The sequence below is a fragment of the Tachypleus tridentatus genome, unplaced genomic scaffold (assembly GCF_004210375.1).
Source record: "Tachypleus tridentatus isolate NWPU-2018 unplaced genomic scaffold, ASM421037v1 Hic_cluster_2, whole genome shotgun sequence".
Lineage (NCBI taxonomy): Eukaryota > Metazoa > Arthropoda > Merostomata > Xiphosura > Limulidae > Tachypleus > Tachypleus tridentatus.
The window spans coordinates 52,410,376-52,437,312 of NW_027467782.1; the positions used below are offsets into that span (position 1 = coordinate 52,410,376).

Consider the following 26,937-nt stretch of genomic DNA (forward strand, 5'->3'; position numbering starts at 1 on the left):
AGTTTTCTTTCCAAACCAAAGATACAAAACTATCAAATATAGCTATAAATATAGGTTTATTATAATACAGTATAATGATTTCACATATCTTGTTCCATATACAGATGTGAAAAAGAAAATATTTATTTTCTTTCTTTATTTAGTATTATCATGTTGATATAATTGGTCAGAAAATTCCACAAATATTGTAAACGTCATCAGTGTATCTTCTATAATACATGTTTAAATTCAGTTAAGCACTTCTTTAATTACTTCTTGTAGAAACCTCTCTTAGGTTAAGTACCAAACTAGGTCTCATCATTACTTACTGAGCAGTGTTTCTCACAATTAAAGTATCTAGATAACCAACACCTAGCAGTGTTTCTAACAATTAAAGTATCTAATAACCAACAACTAGCAGTGTTTCTCACAATTAAAGTATCTAGATAACCAACAACTAGCAGTGTTTCTCACAATTAAAGTATCTAATAACCAACACCTAGCAGTGTTTCTCACAATTAAAGTATCTAATAACCAACACCTAGCAGTGTTTCTCACAATTAAAGTATCTAGACAACCAACACCTAGCAGTGTTTCTCACAATTAAAGTATCTAGATAACCAACACCTAGCAGTGTTTCTAACAATTAAAGTATCTAGAAAACCAACACCTAGCAGTGTTTCTCAAATTAGAGTATCTTATAACCAACACCTAGCAGTGTTTCTCACAATTAAAGTATCTAATAACCAACACCTAGCAGCGTTTCTCACAATTAAAGTATCTAGTAACCAACACCTAGCAGTGTTTCTCACAATTAAAGTATCTAGATAACCAACACCTAGTAGTGTTCCTCACAATTAAAATATCTAGATAACCAACACCTAGCGGTGTTTCTCACAATTAAAGTATCTAAATAACCAACACCTAGCAGTATTTCTCACAATTACAGGATCTAGTAATTAACACCTAGCAGTGTTTCTCACAATTAAATATCTAATAACCAACACCTAGCAGTGTTTCTCACAATTAAAGTATCTAATAACCAACACCTAGCAGTGTTTCTCACAATTAAAGTATCTAGTAACCAACACCTAGCAGTGTTTCTAACAATTAAAGTATCTAATAACCAACACCTAGCAGTGTTTCTCACAATTAAAGTATCTAATAACCAACACCTAGCAGTGTTTCTCACAATTAAAGTATCTAGATAACCAACACCTAGCAGTGTTTCTAACAATTAAAGTATCTAGAAAACCAACACCTAGCAGTGTTTCTCAGAATTAGAGTATCTTATAACCAACACCTAGCAGTGTTTCTCACAATTAAAGTATCTAATAACCAACACCTAGCAGCGTTTCTCACAATTAAAGTATCTAGTAACCAACACCTAGCAGTGTTTCTCACAATTAAAGTATCTAGATAACCAACACCTAGTAGTGTTTCTCACAATTAAAATATCTAGATAACCAACACCTAGCGGTGTTTCTCACAATTAAAGTATCTAAATAACCAACACCTAGCAGTATTTCTCACAATTACAGGATCTAGTAATTAACACCTAGCAGTGTTTCTCACAATTAAATATCTAATAACCAACACCTAGCAGTGTTTCTCACAATTAAAGTATCTAATAACCAACACCTAGCAGTGTTTCTCACAATTAAAGTATCTAGTAACCAACACCTAGCAGTGTTTCTAACAATTAAAGTATCTAATAACCAACACCTAGCAGTGTTTCTCACAATTAAAGTATCTAATAACCAACACCTAGCAGTGTTTCAAACAATTAAATTATCTAATAACCAACACCTAGCAGTGTTTCTCACAATTAAAGTATCTAATAACCAACATCTAGCAGTGTTTCTAACAATTAAAGTATCTAGTAACCAATACCTAGCAGTGTTTCTCACAATTAAAGTATCTAGATAACCAACACCTAGCAGTGTTTCTCACAATTAAAGTATCTAGTAACCAACACCTAGCAGTGTTTCTAACAATTAAAGTATCTAATAACCAACATCTAGCAGTGTTTCTCACAATTAAAGTATCTAATAACCAACACCTAGCAGTGTTTCTAACAATTAAAGTATCTAGATAACCAACACCTAGCAGTGTTTCTAACAATTAAAGTATCTAGAAACCAACACCTAGCAGTGTTTCTCAGAATTAGAGTATCTTATAACCAACACCTAGCAGTGTTTCTCAGAATTAAAGTATCTAGTAACCAACACCTAGCAGTGTTTCTCACAATTAAAGTATCTAGTAACCAACACCTAGCAGTGTTTCTCACAATTAAAGTATCTAATAACCAACACCTAGCAGTGTTTCTCACAATTAAAGTATCTAGTAACCAAAACCTAGCAGTGTTTCTCACAATTAAAGTATCTAGATAACCAACACCTAGTAGTGTTTCTCAGAATTAAAGTATCTAGATAATCAACACCTAGCAGTGTATCTAACAATTAAAGTATCTAGATAACCAACACCTAGCAGTGTTTCTAACAATTAAAGTATCTAGATAACCAACACCTAGCAGTATTTCTCACAATTACAGGATCTAGTAATTAACACCTAGCAGTGTTTCTCACAATTAAATATCTAATAACCGACACCTAGCAGTGTTTCTCACAATTAAAGTATCTAGTAACCAACACCTAGCAGTGTTTTCACAATTAAAGTATCTAGTAACCAACACCTAGCAGTGTATCTAACAATTAAAGTATCTAATAACCAACACCTAGCAGTGTTTCTAACAATTAAAGTATCTAGATAACCAACACCTAGCAGTGTTTCTCAGAATTAAAGTATCTTATAACCAACACCTAGCAGTGTTTCTCACAATTAAAGTATCTAATAACCAACACCTAGCAGCGTTTCTCACAATTAAAGTATCTAGTAACCAACACCTAGCAGTGTTTCTCACAATTAAAGTATCTAGATAACCAACACCTAGTAGTGTTTCTCACAATTAAAATATCTAGATAACCAACACCTAGCGGTGTTTCTCACAATTAAAGTATCTAAATAACCAACACCTAGCAGTGTATCTAACAATTAAAGTATCTAGATAACCAACACCTAGCAGTGTTTCTAACAATTAAAGTATCTAATAACCAACACCTAGCAGTGTTTCTAACAATTAAAGTATCTAGATAACCAACACCTAGCAGTGTTTCTCAGAATTAAAGTATCTTATAACCAACACCTAGCAGTATTTCTCACAATTACAGGATCTAGTAATTAACACCTAGCAGTGTTTCTCACAATTAAATATCTAATAACCGACACCTAGCAGTGTTTCTCACAATTAAAGTATCTAGTAACCAACACCTAGCAGTGTTTCTCACAATTAAAGTATCTAGTAACCAACACCTAGCAGTGTATCTAACAATTAAAGTATCTAATAACCAACACCTAGCAGTGTTTCTAACAATTAAAGTATCTAGATAACCAACACCTAGCAGTGTTTCTAACAATTAAAGTATCTAATAACCAACACCTAGCAGTGTTTCTAGCAATTAAAGTATCTTGTAAGGAACACCTAGCAGTGTTTCTCAATTAAAGTATCTAATAACCAACACCTAGTGGTGTTAACTTGAAACTAAACCACAAACTCTGTATTTTTTAAGTTGTTCTATAACAGCTATTCTTCCAAATATTTTGAACTTTTGAATACCAGAGTTTTGTAAACCTTACACATTTTATACACCTTTATATAACTCTACACGTTTTGAATTGTCTTAGGAAATTGTAATTGAAGATTGTTTTGACCTCTAAAATAACATCTTTCTACTAGGTACAGTTGAGAGGAGCTGTAATGAGTTTGAATATTAACCTGTTGGAATGTAATTGTGTCATACTTATTGGAAGGGAATTTTATGTCCCAAATAAATTTGAGAAGAAAGAAAACAACTGTGAACATTATAAGGTAGAATATATTCCACTAGCATTGGCTAAAGACAGAGTGCAATGATATTCTGCCATCGAAGCGGCAATTGCAGATAAGCAATGACATTGGAAACCACTGAACTTAAAGAACTGGCACTCAAGAACAGAGGACAGGTTCTATTTCTGAAATAAAATATGTTTCTTGAAACATGTCTTTCAAAGTCAAGAAATCTGTATATCACTCTTAGCAAGTAATTGTATTATTTGTCTAAATTACTCTATTTGGGAGTAATTTTCCTACAGCATCTTTGGTAAGCCAAAGTAATAGAACAGGGTGCCTTTAAAGTTGTTCATTTTGTATTGTAGGTGGTCTGAATTTAATTAGAGCAGTGGCTCTCGAAGTGTGGTCTGCAAGTGATGTCAAAAGTTTTAGAAAGATATGATTAACAAAATCAAAAATGTTTTTCATAAAATTAAATTTTGGAATACAAATTTTTGTAAACATAGAATTCTCCCCTCCCCCAGAAACAAATAACATCAATAGGTTTGGGAGTCAATGAAAATATTTTTAACTGAAAGAGGCTCTTGGGTTATTAAACCATGAGGACCAACCTTGTGTATCTTCAAGATGTTCTACTTTTAATAATACCTGTAATATTTACCTGTTAGATAATTTCATGTAGGTGTTTTGGTTAAAACATGCATATTTGTTTAAGGAGGTTTAATATTTCCTGAGAAGGAAAGTTAAGTATTTATGGAAACTGTGCCATGAGAATGTTAAAACTTGGCATTATGGCTGTGTATACAAAGAATGTAGTGTCTTTTCTATGGTTTTTTTAAACAGTTATAAGAGATATATATCCGACTGTTAATAACAGTCATGTCTGATGGGAACTCTTGTTTAGATCAGGGCTGATAGAAGTAAGAAGGCCTGTATTGGGAAAGAGGATTTCTCTTTGAGATACTATAAATGACTGAACATTTTATAAGTGGTTTACTGCTGAATGTAAACATCTAATTTTAAATTAAAACATGTAAATGATCAAATAAACAATTATATCTCATTTTTGTCACTATGTTATTACAAACTTGTGATATGAGATTATTACCAACATGTCCAGTTGTGATTAATAATGCTATCAGTGGGATATCTTACTGATAAAATTATTTCTTTATATTGAAAGAACAACCCTGTTTAGGCTAAATAGTGAAATTAAAGTGATTATGGGATAAATTACTGAAATGTTTATCCAGATGAAGTGGATACTAGCATGAGGACTTGTAGTATACAGACAGCCATTGTACAGCTTTGTGCTTAACAATAAGTTATCCTTCGTATCAACATTCAGTTGTAGACATGTTTTGTTCATGTTTTCAGAGGTCTTAAAAAACTGGTTTCTTATTTACATACTGTTTATATTTATTTATCCTAGATTGCATACTTTCTAAAATGTGTATTTTGAGTTTTATTCAATTAATATGAAAGACAGTGATAATATACAGCTGTGTTTGAATAGAATTTAGGCAAATACTGTCATTGTGCTGACAGATGAAATCTCACCAATGGAACATGTCAGTCAACTGTATATGTTTGCATGTTGCAGTTTTTAGTGATAGTCACCAAAGATTAAACCATATATATAATTAATTGTATCAGTCTAAGAAATAAAGATAGCTTGAATCATGAAATGTGTGTCATATTGCAACTTTGGGAACAAACTCCCCACACGATATTTCATTTATTTAATTAAAATATTAAAACTCAAGTGGTATTACAACTAATAAAACAGTACCGTTTGTACACAATACCTAGTGTATAATCAAATATATTACTAAGAAAAAAATGTAAGTTATCTTATGAAGCAAAATCCATTACATTTATATCAGTTTGTTAAACCTTATACAACAAACTTGAAGATTTAAACCTTACAATAAAACAATATAATAAGAAAAAAAAATGTAATTAAAACTCGACATTTTGTCTGAAGCCTTTCTAGATGAAACACGCACAAAAATTTAAATCTGTTCTCACACGCACGTTAAAGATAAATCAAATAACTAAGTGATAGTTTTTTGTGTTTTTTTTCTTTCAACATTTGTAGTGCATGTTGAAGGGACTTACAATTTTGATAAGTTAAGAAAAAAACGACAACCCTTAGACTCCAGATAAATATAAAAGAATACATTTTTATTTCAACTAACGTTTCGCTTTTGCGGTTTTCCGGTAGTATTGCGCCGGAAGTACAAAACCCTTCTAACAATACATTGAAAGCTACTTAAAACACTTCCGGAATTCTATGGTAATATGCATAACGTCGTATAAGATTTACTTTATCTCACTTTAATCTGTGATGACGAGAAACCCACTTGTTGAGAAATTTATATGTAAAATGGGCTCGTTTGGGTTGAGAACATATTTTACATAGAAGAGCGAACAACGTTTCGAACTTCTTCGGTCATCGTCAGGTTCACAAAGAAAGAGGTAACTGACCAGAAGCTGACCACATGTTTGAAAGGGGTTGTGTAACTGAGTGTCGGAATGTAGAGGGCGGTGTTAGATGTTTGAATATATAATTTTATTTATTTTATTATATTAATATAGGTATAAAGGCGTTCCTTTATATTGGTTTATTTTGGGTTTAAGTTGTTCTATAAGTAAGGCTTCTTTAATTTTGCGTTTGTTTATGTTTGTTTCTTTATTTAGTATTTGAGTGTTTTCTATGGTTATGTTGTGTTTATTTGACTTGCAGTGTTCGAAAACGTGTGAAGGTGACTTTTTATGTTCTTTGAATCTGGTTTCCATTTTTTACTTGTTTCTCCAATATAGAAGTCGTGGCAGTTATCACATTGTATTTTATAAATAATGTTGGTGTTGTGTTTGTCAGTGTAGTTTTTACATAGTATAGACCTCAGTTTTGTGCCTGGTTTTTAAATAAATTTGGTATTAACTGGAATGTCATATTTTGTTACTAGTTTTTGCCAAATGTTGGTTATTTGTTTGCTGATGTCAGGAATATATGGTATACAGCAGTATATGGTTTCGTGATTTTTTGATTCGTGAGGTATATTTACTTTAGTTGGTTGATTTTGCTTTCTGTCTAAGTGTGTGCTTATAATGTTTTCTACGGTTTGTGGGGGAAACTTATTGATGTTGATGAAGTATTGTTTTATTTTGTCTAATTCATCGTTAATTTTATCTGGTGAGCATAGTTTTGTGGCTGTGTTTATATGGTTTCTTAGTGTGTTGAGTTTTGTTTTGTTTCATGTGCTGAGTCCCAAGGAATGTATAGTCCAGTATGGGTGATTTTTCGGTGGATTTCTGTTTTGAATTATGTGTCGGTTCTTGTAATTTTTAGGTTAAGAAATGATATTTGATTGCTTTCTTCCTGTTCACATGTGAAGTTAATGTTGGGATGTATAGAGTTAATGTGATTGAAAAAATTAAGTATGTGTTCTGTAGATCTGAATTCCGCAACTGTGTCATCTACATATCTGTACCAGTATAGTGGTGGATGTAATGCTGTGTTAATTGCTTGTGTTTCAACTTGTGTCATAAAAATATTGGCTAGAACTGGTGATACTGGGTTGCCCATGCTTAGGCCATTTGTTTGTATATAGTTTTGGTTGTTGAACATGAAGTTTGTCTTTATCGTGGTGAATTCTATTAGGGTTGCTAACTGGTTACTGGGAATTTTTATGGTTGGGTTAGGGTCTCGGATATAGATTTCTTAGGCTATCTTTCAGGCTTCAGTGGTTGGAACTTCTGTAAAGAGGGATATAACATCGAAACTGGCCATTAAGGCTTTATGATTAAGATGATTTAGATTAGACTTGAAATTAAAGAGTCTTTGATGAATGAGCTGGCTGATGTTACATATTTGGAGAATGCCCATGCTATGTATTTACCAAGATTGTAATTAAATGATTCATATGTGGACATTATTGGTCGTAATGGACAATCTGGGTTATGAGGTTTGGGGATGCCGTATATTTGTGGTGTGCGTGAGTCGATTTTACGTAGGTAGGAATAAAGTGTTTGTGAAATTGTGTTGGCCTTTTTTCATTTGTACTAGTAATTTGTTCAGTTGCGTCTCGTGTGTCTTTGTTGGATTTGTGTGTATTGGTTTAACACTCCTACGAAAAGACGTTTCTAGTCCTGATTTCTCCAAGCCCGTTCCCCTGGATGTGGTTTCGCTAGATAGTAGATAGGGACAGTGGGAATCTCGTTAATCCATTCATTAATGGATTTAAATGGCAATTTCATTTAAATACAAAATTATTAGCCTAATATTAATAACCTATCAAGTTGCTCTGGGGCCTATTAGGCCCCACTTTTCGTAGGAGTTTACATGTATATGCAAAAACGGCTCGTTTGGATTGAGAAAATATTTTACATAGAAGAGCGAACAACGTTTCGACCTTCTTCGGTCATCGTCAGGTTCACAAAGAAAGAGGTAACTGACCGGAAGCTGACAACATGTTCCAAAGGGTTGTGTAACTTTATATTGGTTACCAATATAAAGGAATGCCTTATACCTATATTAATATAACAAAATAAATAAAATTATATATTCAAACATCTAATACCGCCCTCTACATTTCGACACACAGTTACACAATCCCTTTCAAACATGTGGTCAGCTTCCGGTCAGTTACCTCTTTCTTTGTGAACCTGACGATGACCGAAGAAGGTCGAAACGTTGTTCGCTCTTCTATGTAAAATATTTTCTCAACCCAAACGAGCCGTTTTTGCATATAAATTTCTCAAGAAGTGGGTTTCTCGACATCACTGATTATTTTCGTAGGAGTGTTAAATTTGTTCGTGTCTGATAGGATGTTATTCATTTTTTGGATGTGTTCATTCGTGTTCATTATGACTATAGCGTTACCTTTATCTGCTTTTAGAATTTTTATGTTTTTGTCTTGTTTTAGGTTTTTAATGGAATTAATGTCTCTTTTGTAAGGTTGTTTTATAGTTTTCTGTTTTGTGAAATTATGTTGATGGTTTTGTGAGAAAATTCTTTGAAAAATCGTTTAAGATGTTGTGTTTAGGTGTTTCTGGAAAATATAAATTTGTAATTTATCACAAAACAGAAAACTAAAATACAACCTTACAAAAAGAGACATTAATTCCATTAAAAACCTAAAACAAGACAAAAACATAAAAATTCTAAAACCAGATAAAGGTAACGCTATAGTCATAATGAACATGAATGAATACATCCAAAAAATGAATAACATCTTATCAGACACGAACAAATTTAAACCAATACACACAAATCCAACAAAGACACACGAGACGCAACTGAACAAATTACTACTACAAATGAAAAAAGCCAACACAATTTCACAAACACTTTATTCCTACCTACGTAAAACCGACTCACGCACACCACAAATATACGGCATCCCCAAACCTCATAAACCAGATTGTCCATTACGACCAATAATGTCCACATATGAATCGTTTAATTACAATCTTGGTAAATACATAGCATGGGCATTCTCCAAATATGTAACATCAGCCAGCTCATTCATCAAAGACTCTTTTAATTTCAAGTCTAATCTAAATCAACTTAATCATAAAGCCTTAATGGCCAGTTTCGATGTTATATCCCTCTTTACAGAAGTTCCAACCACTGAAGCCTGCAAGATAGCCTTAGAACTCTATATCCGAGACCCTAACCCAACTATAGAAATTCCCAGTAACCAGTTAGCAACCCTAATAGAATTCACCACGATAAAGACAAACTTCATGTTCAACAACCAAAACTATATACAAACAAATGGCCTAAGCATGGGCAACCCAGTATCACCAGTTCTAGCCAATATTTTTTATGACACAAGGTGAAACACAAGCAATTAACACAGCATTACATCCACCACTAAACTGGTACAGATATGTAGATGACACGGTTGCGGGATTCAGATCTACAGAACACATACTTAATTTTTCAATCACATTAACTCTATACATCCCAACATTAACTTCACATGTGAACAGGAAGAAAGCAATCAAATATCATTTCTTAACCTCAAAATTACAAGAAATGACACACAATTCAAAACAGAAATCCACCGAAAATCACCCATACTGGACTATACATTCCTTGGGACTCAGCACATGAAACAAAACAAAAACTCAACATACTAAGAAACCAAATAAACACAGCCATAAAACTATGCTCACCAGATAAAATTAACGATGAATTAGACAAAATAAAACAATACTTCAACAACATCAATAAGTTCCCCCACAAACCGTAGAAAACATTATACGCACACACCTAGACAGAAAGCAAAATCAACCAACTAAAGTAAATATATCTCACGAATCAAAAAATCACGAAACCATATACTGCTGTATACCATATATTCCTGACCTCAGCAAACAAATAACCAACATTTGGCAAAAAATTAGTAACAAAATATGATATTCCAGTTAATACCAAATATATTCAAAAACCAGGCACAAAACTGAGGTCTATACTATGTAAAAACTACACTGACAAACACCACACCAACATTGTTTACAAAATACAATGTGATAACTGCCACGACTTCTATATTGGAGAAACAAGTTGAAAAATGGAAAACAGATTCAAAGAACATAAAAAGTCACTTTCACACGTTTTCGAACACTGCAAGTCAAATAAACACAACATAGCCATAGAAAACACTCAAATACTAAATAAAGAAACAAACATAAACAAACGCAAAATTAAAGAAGCCTTACTTATACAACAACTTAAACGCAAAATAAACCAATATAAAGGAACGCCTTTATACCTATATTAATATAATAAAATAAATAAAATTATATATTCAAACATCTAACACCGCCCTCTACATTCCGACACTCAGTTACACAACCCCTTTCAAACATGTGTTCAGCTTCCGGTCAGTTACCTCTTTCTTTGTGAACCTGACGATGACCGAAGAAGGTCGAAATGTTGTTCGCTCTTCTACGTAAAATATTTTCTCAACCCAAACGAGCCGTTTTTGCATATAAATGTATCTCACTTTTTTATTTCTTCTTATTTTGTCCTTGGGAGAAAGATCTACTTTTAGAAAACGCTTGGTTATCATATTTTTGAGTTCCTAACAAGTTAGATATAACCACTAGAGGGCAATAATATTGATTATTGGGGGGGATGCAATTTTATTTCTATTTAATGGTACAATTATAAAATTAAAGAACCATAAATCATATTTGAGTAATTTTTATTATTTTTTTCCGAAATATTATTTTAAAACGAATTTAAAGTTTTCCATGCCACTGTAATTCTTAAGTAACTTTTTAAGGCCAACGGTTTTTCTAAAGTGAAAATCAAACGACTGAAAACAAGACAGTTTTTATCAACCATATAATTAAATCTTAACATGTGGAACAGCTTGTTGTTCACAGCATCGACTGTACTGTCAAACGACATTACTTGGTTCAGTCACATAAGTTTATACATGAAAATACAAGTAAGATAAGAAAATTCCTATGAGAAATGAAATCGAAGAGTCTTACGTGTCACAACATTATCGTTAAAGGTTAGAGCTGTCCCAGTGTTATTCCGTTAGTAAAAGTTTCCCCATACTTCTAGATATGAATTCTACGTAATGACATTGTAACACGTTATGGAAATATTACATCATTTATGGGACTGTTCTGCTAATGCAGGTGTTTCTGCTTATTTATTTTTCGCTAATTTAACGTTATTTGGGTATAGATGTAATTTATATACCTGCCTCGTATTTTCTCCAATAATATCAAGGGATTGGAGAAGTAATTTTTAAATTATAATCTATCGTACTTACTAGCCGTACTAAAATCAAGTGTAAAAAAAAAACATGAACGTCACCTTTAGATAAATGAGAGTTTGTTATGATTGAACATATAACAGCTATTTTCTGCCATCTTGCGAAACAAACATAACATACCTGTGTATGGGTTATTAATAGGCTCAAAAAGACATAGAAAAGAGAAACTGATACCTCCGTTTAATTTAAAATTTAACAATTTGTAAAAAATAAATGTTTTGCATCCAGTAGTCGAGTTAAAATTTTAAACTGACCACACAACTTTATTATTTTTAATGGAATTATCATGATAAAATAAAGATCTGCCAGCCACGTGGTATCAGGTATATGAAAAACTGTTCCCATGGTTACACGATAAGATAGGTTGAACAATACATACATTTTAACAATACTAGTGGGTCCGGTTGGATTGAGCAGTGAAACATCATTATTCCTCCTTTATCAACTATTCTATATTTAATTACTGTTTTACGTAATAAGTATATAAAAGGCTGACGCTGCGTTCGTTAGGAACGGTGGTTGTACCGCTACGTGAATTATGTTGAACGTTTCGTTGTTTAACTAAGGTATTGTCTTGTCCTCTGGCGTTGGATTTAATTCGTCACTAGTTTACTACCTAATAGTAACTTCAGTTATCTGGTTAGTTTGTTTTTTTACTTCAGTACTATCATAGGCAATAAGTGCGGTAAATACTTAAACCTAATTTAGGGTAAAACAACTAGATTGTGACAAAATTTATATTGATTTTATAACTCATTATTATTATATGAATAAATAGTGGAATAAAAATGAAATTTAGTTACAACATCGTATCCTGATTTATTTGTTTTTTTACTTGAAAGTTAGCGAGCCTTAATTTCAATTTCCTTGCTTACAGAAATATTGAACGTTCTAACTACAAAGCTAACACACTGGTCTTTGTGCTTCAACACCCAACTAGCCACTAAGTGTTTTGGTCATGCTAGTTAGCTTGCTACACGTGTAGGGTTTTCTACTTTAAATGCAACAGAACTTTAAAGGTAGAGTATAATATAAACAAAAATGAGTACTGTTTTAAAGATGTGTTTAAACAAACGGTCTAACCTAAAAAAAAAAGTCTAGAGGTTTGATTACTCTCGTGTATTTTTTTAGTTAAGCCTTCAGTAGCAGTTTAGGAATCAGCTAGAATGTTAACAGGGCGAGTGTATTCTAAATAAAAAATACAAATATTAAGATTAAATTTTTAACATGATTCTTAACATTTCCCACAGGTTCCCAACCCCTAGAATAGAATCTATCGAACTTCAAGCTGATAAGAAACTGGTCAGTCTGGTAAATAAACATTTTCAACATCGGTGAAGGATTTTGTTCAGTTGTATTTTATTTTTTATTATTCCAATTCAAAATTACTCGCTATATTACTGTTTTTGAATCTGTGTTCTACCTGGTACTTTAAGCTTATGTATGAATGTATGATTTGAAGACTTGTAGTAGTTTATCTTTACGATACAAAATATCAAACAACAATATACTTCAGAAATCACCGTTTGTTGTGCAAGTTGTTTCATTCCAAAAGTAATTACATGGTGTATTTTGACGTAAACTTACACTTAGTGTCGCACTGGTTCCATAAATGTTACCAATTCAGTGTAGTTAGGGCTGCTTTTATTTGTACGTTACATACAAGTGTAGTTAAGGCCGCTTTGATCTGTACGTTACAAACTATATGTATGTTAACAGCTGTTAAGCTGCTGTCACTTGTAGCAGCCCTGGTATTTGTTAGCAGCTGCTATCACTTGTAATAGCCCTGCGATGTTATAATAATAGGAGTGGATCGGTGTACAAACAAATCATTTAAACGAAAACTGTAATAGCTACATGACGTGTCAACCAATTAAAGTAAGCCGTCCAATTCGACAAGTATTGATATTCAAAGTTGGAGGTGACCCAGCTTGTAATATTAGTGGGGTGACGGTAAGTTTGACTTGCAACACTAAAATCCGCAGTTCGTTTCTGCGCGGGGGACATAGCAGCTAGTTTAATGTGGCTCTACTCTTAAGTAATATATTGTAAACATTACTGTTATTTAGCCGTGTTAAGCGAGCATACACAGAAAGTTTCTTTAAAATAATATTAATTTTAGTGTTAGTAAATTAATTAACATATGCTGAACGTTTTTAATAACTATTTGAGAAAAGTAATCTCTCTCTCAACTTAATAAAGACTTCAATATTTATAATCGTCTCTATGACGTTTTGTTTTACAGAGTAGGCCTAATGGCTCGATGGCTGCGAGCACCCAGAAGTACTCTGCTTCATCACATCTTATGTTTTGCCGTGTGTCTCCTGTTGTATCATGTAGCCTTAAAATACGTATGGAGAAACCACAATAGCCCGAATAATATTAAATTTCGAGATAGATTTAGTGAAAGCTTACAAGTTCGCAGCAGTTTTCAAGAGAAACGTGAGACAAACCTGGACATCCAGACAAGACGTAATTACAGCATCTTATTTTGGAAAGAAAGTAAGCGAATGCTCAGAAGGTTCCTTCGTAGTTATGGGTCAGACGACCTTGACCCCTTTGCTTTATGTTCAGTCAGGAACTGTTATATAGAAACTGATAATGAAAGGGGTTTGATGGAAAGCGATGCGGTAATTTTTCATCTTCACCGGATAGGAGGCCCCCATAAGTTACCGTTGCGGCCTCGAATGTACCCGCCTCTTCAACGGTGGGTCTTTTTTTACCGACGAATCGCCGTTAAATACGTTTTTCTGACCCACGAATACCAGATGAGAGATTACAACAGGGTCTTTAACTGGAGTATGACATACAGACGTGATTCAGATGTTTACGTGCCTTACGGAAGAACTATTCTCATGTCACAAGACGAACAACAGCTTGCTCAAGAAGGATTCAGAAATCGTAACTTTGCAGCCGACAAGACCAAATTTGCCGCCATTTTGATAAGTAACTGTGGTGGCAACAATAAGAGGTTGCAGTATTTACGGGAGCTAAAGAAACATATTCCTCTAGACACGTTTGGGAAATGTGGCGAATCTGTTTGTCCAGGCCACTTCCGAATGGACTGTCCTCTCCTTCGACAGTACAAGTTTTATTTGGCATTTGAGAACAGTCATTGTCGAGAGTATATCACTGAAAAACTATGGTGGAATGCATTTCAAAAAGAAGTAGTTCCTGTGGTCATGGGTGCCCTTCGCGATGACTACGAGGAACTATGTCCACCACATTCCATTATACACGTTGACGACTTCGAATCTCCGTCTTTGTTAGCTGAGTATCTAATTCGTGTGAACGGAAGTGACGACATATACAACACCTTTTTCCGTTGGAAGGAGAAGTACAAGGTGGTTAACGAACACGGGTATTTTGGGTCGTATTCTGCACATATCTGTCGAATCTGTGAAGCACTAAATAGTCCTAGAAACAATGAAAACAAAGTGTACGATAGACTTGAGAACTTCTGGAGTGCTAAGTTAGACTGTTTCAGACCACAGTGGTCCATTTCTAAAAATGTTAACTGATGGTTATAGATAGTAGCCGTATATTGTAATTATTTTACCTCTTCACAACAATACCATTTTTACTTTATTAATCAAAGAAGGAACTCGCATTATTGAAACCATAAGATCAAATGGGTTCCATTTTGTTAGAGAAGGTTGTAATGAAATCATTGTTTAAACATTAGTGTAACCCAAGGCTTCAAAGTTTATTCATTGTTCTATTAAAACGTAATATCATTGACCGGTTTGTTATTATTACAATATTAGATTCGATTAAATTTTACCATTTGTTTGATGTACACCATTAAAAGGTGGTTAGGAAAACTTCCACGCCCCCTTTTAGTGGTTCAGAAATCTGAAGACTTACACGAAACAACGGGTTTCGATACATGTGGTAGACGCAGCACAGGTAGTCCACTGTGTTGATTTAAACTTAACAATGAAACAATATTTTTAAAAAAGTAATTGATAAATACTATCTTTACATTGTTAGATTTTAATCCAATTAATGAGGTGACAATCGGGTAAACTCTATTACCATAAATTTTCAAATAAAGGCGTTCATTCGAATATTTTAGTTTTATGGCCTCAACATCTCGTGCTTTTAGTTTGTTGTTCGGAGATTTTGCGTAAAACTACAGGACTATGTACGCTAGTAGTTCTTAATTTCAACTAATATCCTAATGGAAAGTCAACTAGTCAACAACACTCCTCGCTGACTTTTAGGTTATTCGTTTATCAAAGAATAGCAGAAATTGACTGTTACACTCAAAACACGCGTAACTCTTTGGACGTAAAAGTACTTGTTCTAGTATGTACTTTAAAATTGTGAAGAGATTCAATCATATATGTGTGTTTGTCATACTTTTACACTGTTATATGTCAGTGTAACGTTTTCGAGTTTTATATCATTAACTGGAACATACGTTGATATGAACATGTAAAATCATGTTCTATTTATCAATGGACTTGTAAATATTTTACAGTTACCAATAGATGGCGCACCACAACTTCTACTAACTTTCGTTTATTTCAAATTCACTGTAAGAATTGTTTGTAAAGCCAAAATTCAAATCAATCTCTCGTCCTGCAGTTCGTGTTTGTCTTTCGCCTGTTTTAATAATCTCTGATTGAATTACTGTTGTATTATACAAGAATTTATTGTTTACTTTTAACATTTCAATTTTTGACTGAAATTCAAATTCGAACCCAAAATTAGCGTCGTTATAATCAATACTTTCACGTTGGTTAATAAAGGGGTGACGTTTATTGGAATTCCAACAGTGCAACCACGTGGTTGGTAAGTTTTTAATTCGAATTTTTCCATCTGAATGTGTGATACTCAATTTATTTCATCTGTTTCTGAACCTGGTACATCTGTGGTACGTTATTTATTATTAACACTGCCTGTCTGTTCGTGTGAAACCCAACTTATTATCCCTTGTTTCACCGTGGAACAAAACGTAATTTATGTCTATGACACACGCATATTCAATCCATAAAGCATATTTTAGGGGAAGTAAGTAGTCCAGTAGTAGTTTAACTTTGCCTAAACTATATTTATTCTAAATATTTTGATTAATTCAGCATAAATTCATAGTTCTGTTTCAATCAATATAAACCAGACAACAAAGCTTTCGTTATGGTAAAGGTTTTTGCTAACTACGACTACCAACAATAATATTCTGTTACAATGACAGTCAAGCAATTATTTAAGTTTAACAATGGAGTAATTTTGAAGTACATGAACATGTAATTGTTTAAAAAGTAATTATTGTATTTTGAATTTTTTTAAAGAAATACAAAATAAATATTTTATATTCTAGCAAAGATTTGAAATAAAGAAATCTTTCGGTTTGAAATTACTGGACTTGTAAATAACACGAACACCCACTACCTCTTAACAATTCATTTATACAGCTTTATATAACATAGTAGGCTTAACTAGCACCAGTGACAGATGGTAAAATGATACAACGCAAAAGTTACATATAACATGTATTGTAAGTGTGTAGTTTAGTGGTACAGAACAGTGTTGTACATGTAACATGTATTGTAAGAACGTGGTTTAGTGATACTGTAAATATATAACGCATTATAAAAATCTTAACTTATTTACATGGAAGAGAATTTTGTTTATGAAATGTACTTTATTAGTTCTTAAAGCTTACATTTTTACTGTTATTTAAAGTTCTGGTAAGTTTGAGAACTATGAATGGAAGACTTCTTAGTTCAGAAGTTAATAACAGTACATTATGGTATAATTTTGACATGAAAAAGTTTAATTTTATGAGAAACTTGCACTAACCATTTTTTGAGTAGTGTCTTTTTTATCCGCCTGACGTCGCATGTCTAAGAAGCACAGAAAAAATTAAACTATTTTCAGGTGTTTTCGATAGCAGCACGTGTTTAAACAGTTCATGAACGATCAAGTTAATCAGGTGGCGGTTCACAGTCACAGTATTGATTTCTGCGTTTGATCACAAGAGGGCGGGATTACAGACGTATTCAGATCAGAAGTACTGTATCGGATTCCAAGAAAAATAACGTTAGCTTATAAGGAGACGCTTATATAAATCACACGCACGGTTACTTTCTGGGGTGAATTCAGTCTTAATTATAACTTGAAAATAGTGCGTCAAACAACTTAACGATATTAAACGTTTACGATACCCTCAGGCGACGTACCGACAAAGATACAAATAACCTTACAAAGTTGGATGATTGAAACAATATTTAAGGAATAAAGAACAAACTATAATATGAACTACTAATCTCACTCCACCCAGAAATGATTTTATTGAAACTGCATGTTACGCTTTACGTCTTTGTCAAGGTTTACAGCATGACAAATGATCAGGTTGTGTCCCTTGCTAGTACAGCGGTATGTCTACGGATTTACAACGCTAAAATTAGGGTTCAATTCCCCTCGATGTGCTCAGCAGATAGCCCCAAGTGGCTTTGCTGAAAGAAAACAACCAACCAACCAGTCAGTTTGTATTTGTATGTGACGTTGTAAACCTTATTATAGTGTGATCTATAACGTCTGGTATAATTTTTTTTTTTTTTTTTCTGGAGTCTGATAAGTTGGTTTTTATTAACACTGTAAAATTTGTTTTCCACAACAATACCAACAGTCTTTCTTTTCTAATATAATTAGTATAAGTTAAATTAACAACTAAAGTCTTATTTAGTGTTATTTAACACGCTTTCTACAGGTTTTGTGGAGTGTAAATTGTTTTTGTGAAATTAAAATGCGTATTTCAGTAAAGAAAAGATAATGAAAAGACCTGATACACTCGTGGATTCGCTATACCCGTTGTAACAGACTAGTTTGGCCAAGTTCACGGCTCATCAGAGCTAGTTAGAAGAACGAACCAAATAAATAAAGTAGGCCTAGCCACAATGCACCTAGAAAAGCCATAAGTAAAGTAGGCCTAGTAACAGTGCACCTACAAAAGCCAGTAAGAAAGTAAGCCTAGCCACAGTGCACCTAGAAAAGCCATAAGTAAAGTAGGCCTAGTCACAGTGCACCTACAAAAGCCAGTAAGAAAGTAGGCCTAGCCACAGTGCACCTAGAAAAGCCGTAAGTAAAGTAGGCCTAGTCACAGTGCACCTACAAAAGCCAGTAAGAAAGTAAGCCTAGCCACAGTGCACCTAGAAAAGCCATAAGTAAAGTAGGCCTAGTCACAGTGCACCTACAAAAGCCATGAACGCTTATGGTGGAAAAACGTATTTTGAGTTTGATGAATGATTCTGAGAATAATAACAAATATGAAAGTTTTATACTGTGATATATGTGAAGGATATTCTTGAGATTCTTATAAAGAAACTATGAATTCATTATAGGCATGGACATTTATGGATTCTTATAAATAGGAGAGTTGCTCATTTCGTAAATACAAAATACTTTGTATATCAAGGAAAGTTAAGGGTTTCTGGATGACTAAAAACACGAATGTTTCTCGATTCTTTTTCTAGATTGTATAAAGACAAATATTTGGGTTTTTTAAAGATAAACATTTTTGTGTTCCCAAAAGGTGAATATTTGTGAATTTTTCTAAGGTTAATGTTTCTTATTTGTTATAGATTCTAATGTTTTGTTTGTTTGTTTGTTTTTTTAATTTCGCGCAAAGCTGCTCGAGGGCTATCTGCGCCAGCCGTCCCTAATTTAGTAGGAAGGCAGCTAGTCATCACCACCCACCGCTAACTCTTGGGCTACTCTTTTACCAACGAATAATGGGATTGACTATAACATTATAACGCCCCATGGCTGAAAGGGCGATCATGTTTGGTGCGACAGGGATTCGAACCCGCGACCCTCAGATTACGAGTCGCACGCATTAACCCACCTGACCATGCCGGGCCTAAATTCTAATGAGGCTAACACGTTAACTTCCATATTTTGAACTTTTCTAGTTACAAAAGTTTTCTATATCAGCGAATTACTAGACTTTTAGCTTGGAGATATCTTAGATTAAAACATTTTGAGAATTTCACGTAAATATAAAAACCAGTAAATGAGTTGCTTTTAAAAAGTAATGTAATAATTACGAGCTATTCTAGGTTTCATAAGTGTATATGTTTTGTGTTTGAAGAGCTTCGTACGAGTTACTGAAAGCCTTCGGTCAGACAATGTACAAAAGGTTCTTTATCCAAGGACTGGGACCTAGACAGCCAGAACACTTGAAAAGGACAAACAGTGAGACTGCTGTCTAGCCTAAAATTTTATTCGCGTGTAAAAAAAAAAGTTAATGTAATAACAAAACTTTTTTAAAGCACATTTCTTCATGTTAATATTCCTTACTTCGCTATGTTCATTTTAACTTGTTAAAAACCCAGTTAAGACTCTGTATACGTATGTATTATGTTAAAATATGTAGAGTGGTTTAAAACTGAGGCCGAAGTTTTGAAACAGCACAATCACGTTTATATGCACATATAATAAACACTGTTGTCTGGACATGGTTCTAGGGCTATCCCTGTAGTACTATTTGGGGTAGTTCAAATATTAAGTTAGGCTTGGAAGGGGATGCCCTTGTAACCTATTGTTACAAAAAGCGTAAGGGGACAATATTGAGTATTACTAATGTTACAGGAATGGTGGGGGAATTATCTCGAGTGTTACAGGAAGGGTGGGGAGCTAACTCAAGCGCTTCTAAACGTTACAGGAAAGGTATGTTTCTAATTAATAAATAATAAAATATTTACAAATTTAAAAATCTTATTCACGTGCACATTTAGGTGAAAACGACCCGCGAACATTGAATTAAAGGCTGTGGTGCTATGGTAATATTATATTTGACGTCATATATACGTTTCAGTGTCGTTCAATAATGTTTTATCATTACACAGTTTGTGCGTGCAAAATAAATACATATTACTTCTCCAAACTTGAAAACTACAATGTCAAAACTAATGAGGTTTATACTTATTTTTGGACTCTTTTGATGTTACGTCTACCACTCGTATTCTACCAAACTACGTCATTGTATTAATTATACTCTATCACAGATGTAACATAGTTAATGTTACGTTTACCACTCGTACTCTACCAAACAACGTCATTGTATTAATTATTTTCCATCACAGATGTAACATGGTTAATGTTACGTTTACCACTCGTACTCTACCAAACTACGTCATTGTATTGATTAGTCTCTATCACAGATGTAACATGGTTAATGTTACGTTTACCACTCGTACTCTACCAAACAACGTCATTGTATTGATTAGTCTCTATCACAGATGTAACATGGCTAATGTTACGTTTACCACTCGTACTCTACCAAACTACGTCATTGTATTGATTATTCTCTATCACAGATGTAACATGATTAATGTTACGTTTACCACTCGTACTCTACCAAACTACGTCATTGTATTGATTATTCTCTATCACAGATGTAACATGGTTAATGTTACGTTTACCACTATTAGTCTACCTGACTGGTTGACTGGTCTTTTCTTCGTCCTGAGTTTGGAAGAAAAAGTTAAATTAATTTTCTCAGCTGTGTTTATCTTTTCGACTAACTTGTGTGTTTAAAAACTTATCTAATTACTTTCTCATTATAGTAGTTGTTTCTGAGTTTATTTCCTGAAATTAGAGTTTGTTTTTAATTTCGCGCAAGTCTATCCGAGGGCTATTTGCATTGTTCGTTCTTAATTTAGCGCTGTGAGGCTAGAAAAAAAGGCAGTTGGTCGTCACCACCCACCGCTAACTCTTGGACTACTCTTTTATTAACGAATAGTTAGATTGACTGACACATTATAACGCCCCCATTGCTGAAAGGGCGAGCATGTTTGGTGTGACAGTGAAACGAAACCGAAATACTCAGATTGTAGGTCGAGCGTCTTAACCACCTGGTCATGCCAGGCACGAAATTACACGAATTCATGTATCTATCTGTCTCTCTGAATGATTGTCATTTTAAAGTAACACCAATATTTCTAAACAATTAATTATGTTTTATGAGCTGAAGTTGAAATACATCTGGTTTCAATGCAAATAACACAGACTCTCCCTGACGTAGAGAAAACCAAGTTTTGGAATGTCGTTCTTTTGGTATGTAGTCCAGAACGTGTGATATAGTCCAGTTTTGTTCATTCTCACATTACAACCATACTTCATGTTTATTGGTTGTCAAGTAACGATGCCACTTAGAAGTTATTGCTGTAAATGAATTAACGTTTCGTCTCCTTTATTGTGAAATTCTCACTTGCTAATTGTGACATAAACATGTAAGTATGACAACTTCTTGAACTAAAGTAATACATTTTTGTTATTAAGTCTCAGTTATTGTTAAAGTTATAAAGAAGTGTAAACATTAATCCGTGATGACGAGAAAACCCACTTCTAGAGAAAAATATATATATTTTCAAAACGGCTGGTTTGGGTTGAGAAAAATTTTTATGTAGAGAAGCGATCAACGTTTCGACCTGACGATGACCGAAGAAGGTCGAAACGTTGTTCGCTCCTCTGCATACAAATTTTTCTCAACTCAAACCAGCCGTTTTTACACATATAAGTGTAAACATTCTTTACTAAGATTTTTCATATGTTGTTTATATCTTCACTGACTCTCCTGGACACTCGTCACTAAGGTAACTTGATTCGTTTAACACATAAACATCTTTATTAATGTGCTTCATCCACCACCAGCTCTCGAGCTAGTCTTTCCTCACCTATTAGTGGGATTTGACTGTCACTTTTCTAACGCATCCACAGCTCGGAAGTGCGAAGCGTGTTTTTACGATCGGTGTCCGAAGGCCAGACACGCTAACCTCTAAACTACGGCCATGTTATAAAGTATTTATATCCCTGTTGAAACTCAGTGGTATCTCAAACTTGGTCCGTCGAAAAACTCAATATTTGTAGGACAAATGATGTTAATTACTCACCAACTTCTAACCCTGACTTCTTTACCTACCAGTTCATTAATATAAATGTAACTTCGATACTGCTATATTTACTCACCAATTAAATACTATAAATCGAATTTTGAAGTCTAGTCTGTTTTAACTTATTTTCAAAGCTGATAAAATATGTATCTATCTAGCAGTCAGCAGAACTACTTAGTATGAACCACACCTTTCTGCATGGTGAACATCAGCAATCATATAGCACATGCGCAGACAGAACCCAAGTAACCAGCTCAACTCAGTCGTTCTACCAAATGAAGAGCCAGACGTCGTCTTGGTGTCAAAGAAACAAACAGTTTTTCTTGGCTCTTTGAGGTAAAAGTCAATTTGTTGACATACGGAAAGTTTGAAAACTAAGTTTCCATTTCGACTGTTTCTTCAAGCTTCGAAATCTAAGGTAAGTTCTCTGAACACGTCAGTGAAGAGTGTATCCTCGACGGACCTTACGACTCGTGTTTATTTATGATTATTGTTTAGTTATAGCAGCTTTGTGTGACATCCTCTGTACTACATTAAACCTAAATAATCCAGTGACAAAGTCTATAAATAATCTAGTGGCAAAGTAATATGTGTATTTTCACTTTACCATTAACCACCACACAAAGATATATATCTTACTTTGTTTCTCAGTTAATTGTACTTTTCTTAGTTTACGGAAAGTTTCAAATTCTATTTTCGAAGCTCTCTCTGGTGAGTTTTTCTTTAAACGAAAAGAGAGTGTAAAAGTTTGAATGGAAGTAAACATCGAGTACATTGAAATAACAAGGATACGAGTCACTGGCTAAATTAGTTTTGGAAAAAAGTCTCTAACGAAAGTAACCATATGAAAGACCATATCTTGTTATACGACTCGGGACGTTTAACTAGTTAAACATACAGCTAGTTGAAACACCACTAGGAACGTATGTTTATATAACAACCTATTACAAAGTAAAACTACAGGTAATTGTACGTTAGCCTAATAAAGATGGTTCACTAATTAACAGATAATTAACAATATAACAGTAATACTTGGGAATCAGCTTATTCTAAACCTTATGTCATTTACGTAATTAAATGAATCATTGTATTCTAACCCAGTAATCAGAAGGATGAATGACGTTGATCGAAGTTACTTATTGTTTTACTGTGTATATGTGATTCTAACATCTAATAAACGTCCTCATATGAACCGTGTCCCTTAAGGACTTTCTATAAGGAAACACTTTTAAAGTCATAGGTGTTTCTACGTTTCCTCTTAAAGGACTTTTCAGAGACTCAGAAGATTCACGTATCTCATTTGAAAGTCTTGTGTTTTCTCTTAAAATTTCAGTAGGTATATATATTTGACAGCTTTTTTATTAACGTAAGCTTTTAAACGTCTTACATGTTTTTTGTTGGGTTTTTCAAACTTAGGACTTCCAGATATTTCCGTTTAAAATATGATGATTTTTTTTATTTTTGTTTTATAGTTTTGGCTTTTAGAAGCCGCTGAATATTTCGAAATTAATAACAGTTGCACTTAATAAGATGAAAAAAGGTAAACTAGAAATAAACTTATGTTTTTCAAGCGTGAATTTAGCCTAAGCTTTGAGGGCAAACACATACTGCAGATATATTTATTATTCCAACAGTAACATTCAGTTAGTATAAATTACTTTTGGTAAAAAGTACTGTTTGTTTTCAGGCCGAACATGATAATTTAATCTTATGTCAGCTATGGCAGGTATTGGTGAACCATTACGTGGATGTTTGGTCACTGTGGCCTGGAAGTATATCCTATTTATTTCTTAAGTCAAATCTTTGTTTTATGGAGCATATCGTAAAAATCAATAAACATTAATTGTTGGTGACTTTTACAGTTTGAGAATATTAATAATTATATAATTATCCTGAAGGATATTGTGTGTTTGTGTGTCAGTAAACAACAGTATCCTGGAGGATATTCTGTGTGTTCGGGTGTCAGTGAACAACAGTATTCTAGAGGATTCTGTGTGTTCGGGTGTCAGAAAACAACAGTATTCTGGAGGATTCTGTGTGTTTTTGTGTAAGTAAACAACAGTATTCTGGAGGATTCTGTGTGTTCGGGTTTCAGTAAACAACAGTATTCTTGAGGATTCTGTATGTTTGTGTGTCAGTAAACAACAGTATTCTAGAGGATTTTGTGTGTTCGGGTGTCAGACAACAACAGTATTCTAGAGGATTCTGTGTGTGCGGGTGTCAGTAAATAACAGTATTCTGGAGAATTTTGTGTGTGCGGGTGTGAGTAAACAACAATATGTTAGAGGGTTCTGTGTGTTCGGGTGTCAGTAAACAACAGTATTCTGGAGGATTCTGTGTGTTCGGGTGTCAGACAACAACAGTATTCTAGAGGATTCTGTGTGTTCGGGTGTCAGACAACAACAGTATTCTAGAGAATTTTGTGTGTTCGGATGTCAGACAACAACAGTATTCTAGAGAATTTTGTGTGTGCGGGTGTCAGTAAACAACAATATGTTAGAGGGTTCTGTGTGTTCGGGTGTCAGTAAACAACAGTATTCTGGAGGATTCTGTGTGTTCGGGTGTCAGACAACAACAGCATGTTAGAGGATTCTGTGTGTTCGGGTGTCAGTAAACAACAGTATTCTAGAGGATTTTGTGTGTGCGGGTGTCAGTAAACAACAGTATTCTAGAGAATTCTGGGTGTTCGGGTGTCAGTAAACAACAGTATCCTGGAGGATTCTGGGTGTTCGGGTGTCAGTAAACAACAGTATCCTGGAGGATTCTGGGTGTTCGGGTGTTAGTAAACAACAGTATCCTGGAGGATTCTGGGTGTTCGGGTGTTAGTAAACAACAGTATCCTTACAAATTTGTATACTTGGTTTATAATCTACAGATTTTAGATAAATATGGGTAAAAACACCACATCTCTGACAAGCAATTTTGTTTTTGTCGATGAAACTTTAAAGGGAATGGAACCCAATATTTCACGATATTCCAAAAATAACAATGTGAAAAAAAAGCACAGACGATATTGTAAAGGCAATGACGTAAACAGTAACAATTGGTTATTGTATTCCTGTAGTGAATGACATCACCTAAAACCGATCTCAGACGTCAACTTCAGGACTGTTCTAGCTCTTCATCTCAGCTATCCTTATTTGTTTTTATTAACAATATACCACACGCGTGGTTAGGCACACAAGCAAAACAAGTGTCACAACCAGGTGTCAACAGCATATGCAGAGATTGTGGGTAACTACGTATGTTCTTACGTTTTAAGAGAAAAAAAATTTAAATACGTAAGCGCATTCTTTGATCGAGTGAAGACTTATAAACATCAGAGGTAAAAATGTTCCGTTAGTGTGTAACAAACCAGCTAAATTGATGTGTCATTGTGTAAAAAAATGAACTGAGCTGAGCCGTTTCTGTGTAACAAACCAGCTAATTTGATGTGTTGTTATGTAACAAATCAATTAACTTGATGAGTTATTGTGTAACAAACCAGCCAAATTGATAAGTTATTGAGTAACACATCAGCTAAATTGATCTACAAATGTGTAGCAAACCAGCTAATTTGATGAGTTATTGTGTAACAAACCAGCTAATTTGAGAAGTTATTGTGTATCAAATCAGTTATATTGAGAAGTTATTGTGTATCAAATCAGCTATATTGATCTACAAGTGTGTAACACACCAGCTAAGTTCATCTACAAGTGTGTAACAAACTAGCTAAATTTATCTACAAATGTGTAACAAACCAGCTAAATTTATCTATAAATGTGTAACAAACCAGCTAAATTTATCTATAAATGTGTAACAAACCAGCTAAATTTATCTATAAATGTGTAACAAACCAGCTAAATTTATCTATAAATGTGTAACAAACTAGCTAAATTTATCTACAAATGTGTAACAAACCATCTAAATTTATCTATAAATGTGTAACAAACCAGCTAAATTTATCTATAACTGTGTAACAAACCAGCTAAATTGATCTAAAAGTGTTTAACAAACTAGCGAATTTAACAATTATCTAACAAACTAGCTAAATTGACGAGTTATTGTGTATCAAATCAGCTATATTGACCTACAAGTGTGTAACACACCAGCTAAGTTCATCTACAAGTGTGTAACAAACTAGCTAAATTTATCTACAAATGTGTAACAAACCAGCTAAATTTATCTATAAATGTGTAACAAACCAGCTAAATTTATCTACAAATGTGTAACAAACCAGCTAAATTTATCTATAAATGTGTAACAAACCAGCTAAATTTATCTATAAATGTGTAACAAACCAGCTAAATATATCTATAACTGTGTAACAAACCATCTAAATTGATCTAAAAGTGTTTAACAAACTAGCGAATTTAAC

General features: G+C 33.7%; 1 protein-coding gene and 1 long non-coding RNA gene across 12 annotated transcripts; one reads left to right on the forward strand and one right to left on the reverse strand.

Annotated features, from left to right (window-relative positions):
* Positions 1 to 564: 564 nt before the first annotated feature.
* Positions 565 to 5,556, reverse strand: LOC143242549 (uncharacterized). Its single transcript, XR_013022906.1, has 2 exons — positions 3,185 to 5,556; positions 565 to 3,142 (listed from the first exon to the last, which is right to left on the reverse strand). It is a non-coding gene; the product is annotated as an uncharacterized LOC143242549 (long non-coding RNA).
* A 6,515-nt stretch (positions 5,557 to 12,071) lies between these two features.
* On the forward strand, positions 12,072 to 15,400 carry LOC143242812 (alpha-(1,3)-fucosyltransferase 7-like). 11 transcript variants are annotated; one of them, XM_076486315.1, is made up of 4 exons: positions 12,072 to 12,318; positions 12,557 to 12,698; positions 12,930 to 12,990; positions 13,925 to 15,400. In XM_076486315.1, exon 4 carries the CDS (start codon positions 13,935 to 13,937, stop codon positions 15,198 to 15,200), a length of 1,266 nt encoding a protein of 421 aa, XP_076342430.1. In that variant the 5' UTR covers positions 12,072 to 12,318; positions 12,557 to 12,698; positions 12,930 to 12,990; positions 13,925 to 13,934; the 3' UTR covers positions 15,201 to 15,400. The 11 variants fall into 11 exon arrangements, with proteins under 11 accessions (XP_076342430.1, XP_076342437.1, XP_076342434.1 ...); XM_076486322.1 differs by having other exon boundaries at positions 12,930 to 12,981; XM_076486319.1 differs by having other exon boundaries at positions 12,072 to 12,245.
* The last annotated feature ends 11,537 nt before the right edge of the window (positions 15,401 to 26,937 follow it).

What these genes read in the sequence shown, in the direction of transcription:
- LOC143242812 (XM_076486315.1), top strand. Translation starts at nt 13,935, where the DNA reads ATGGCTCGATGGCTGCGAGCACCCAGAAGTACTCTGCTTCATCACATC.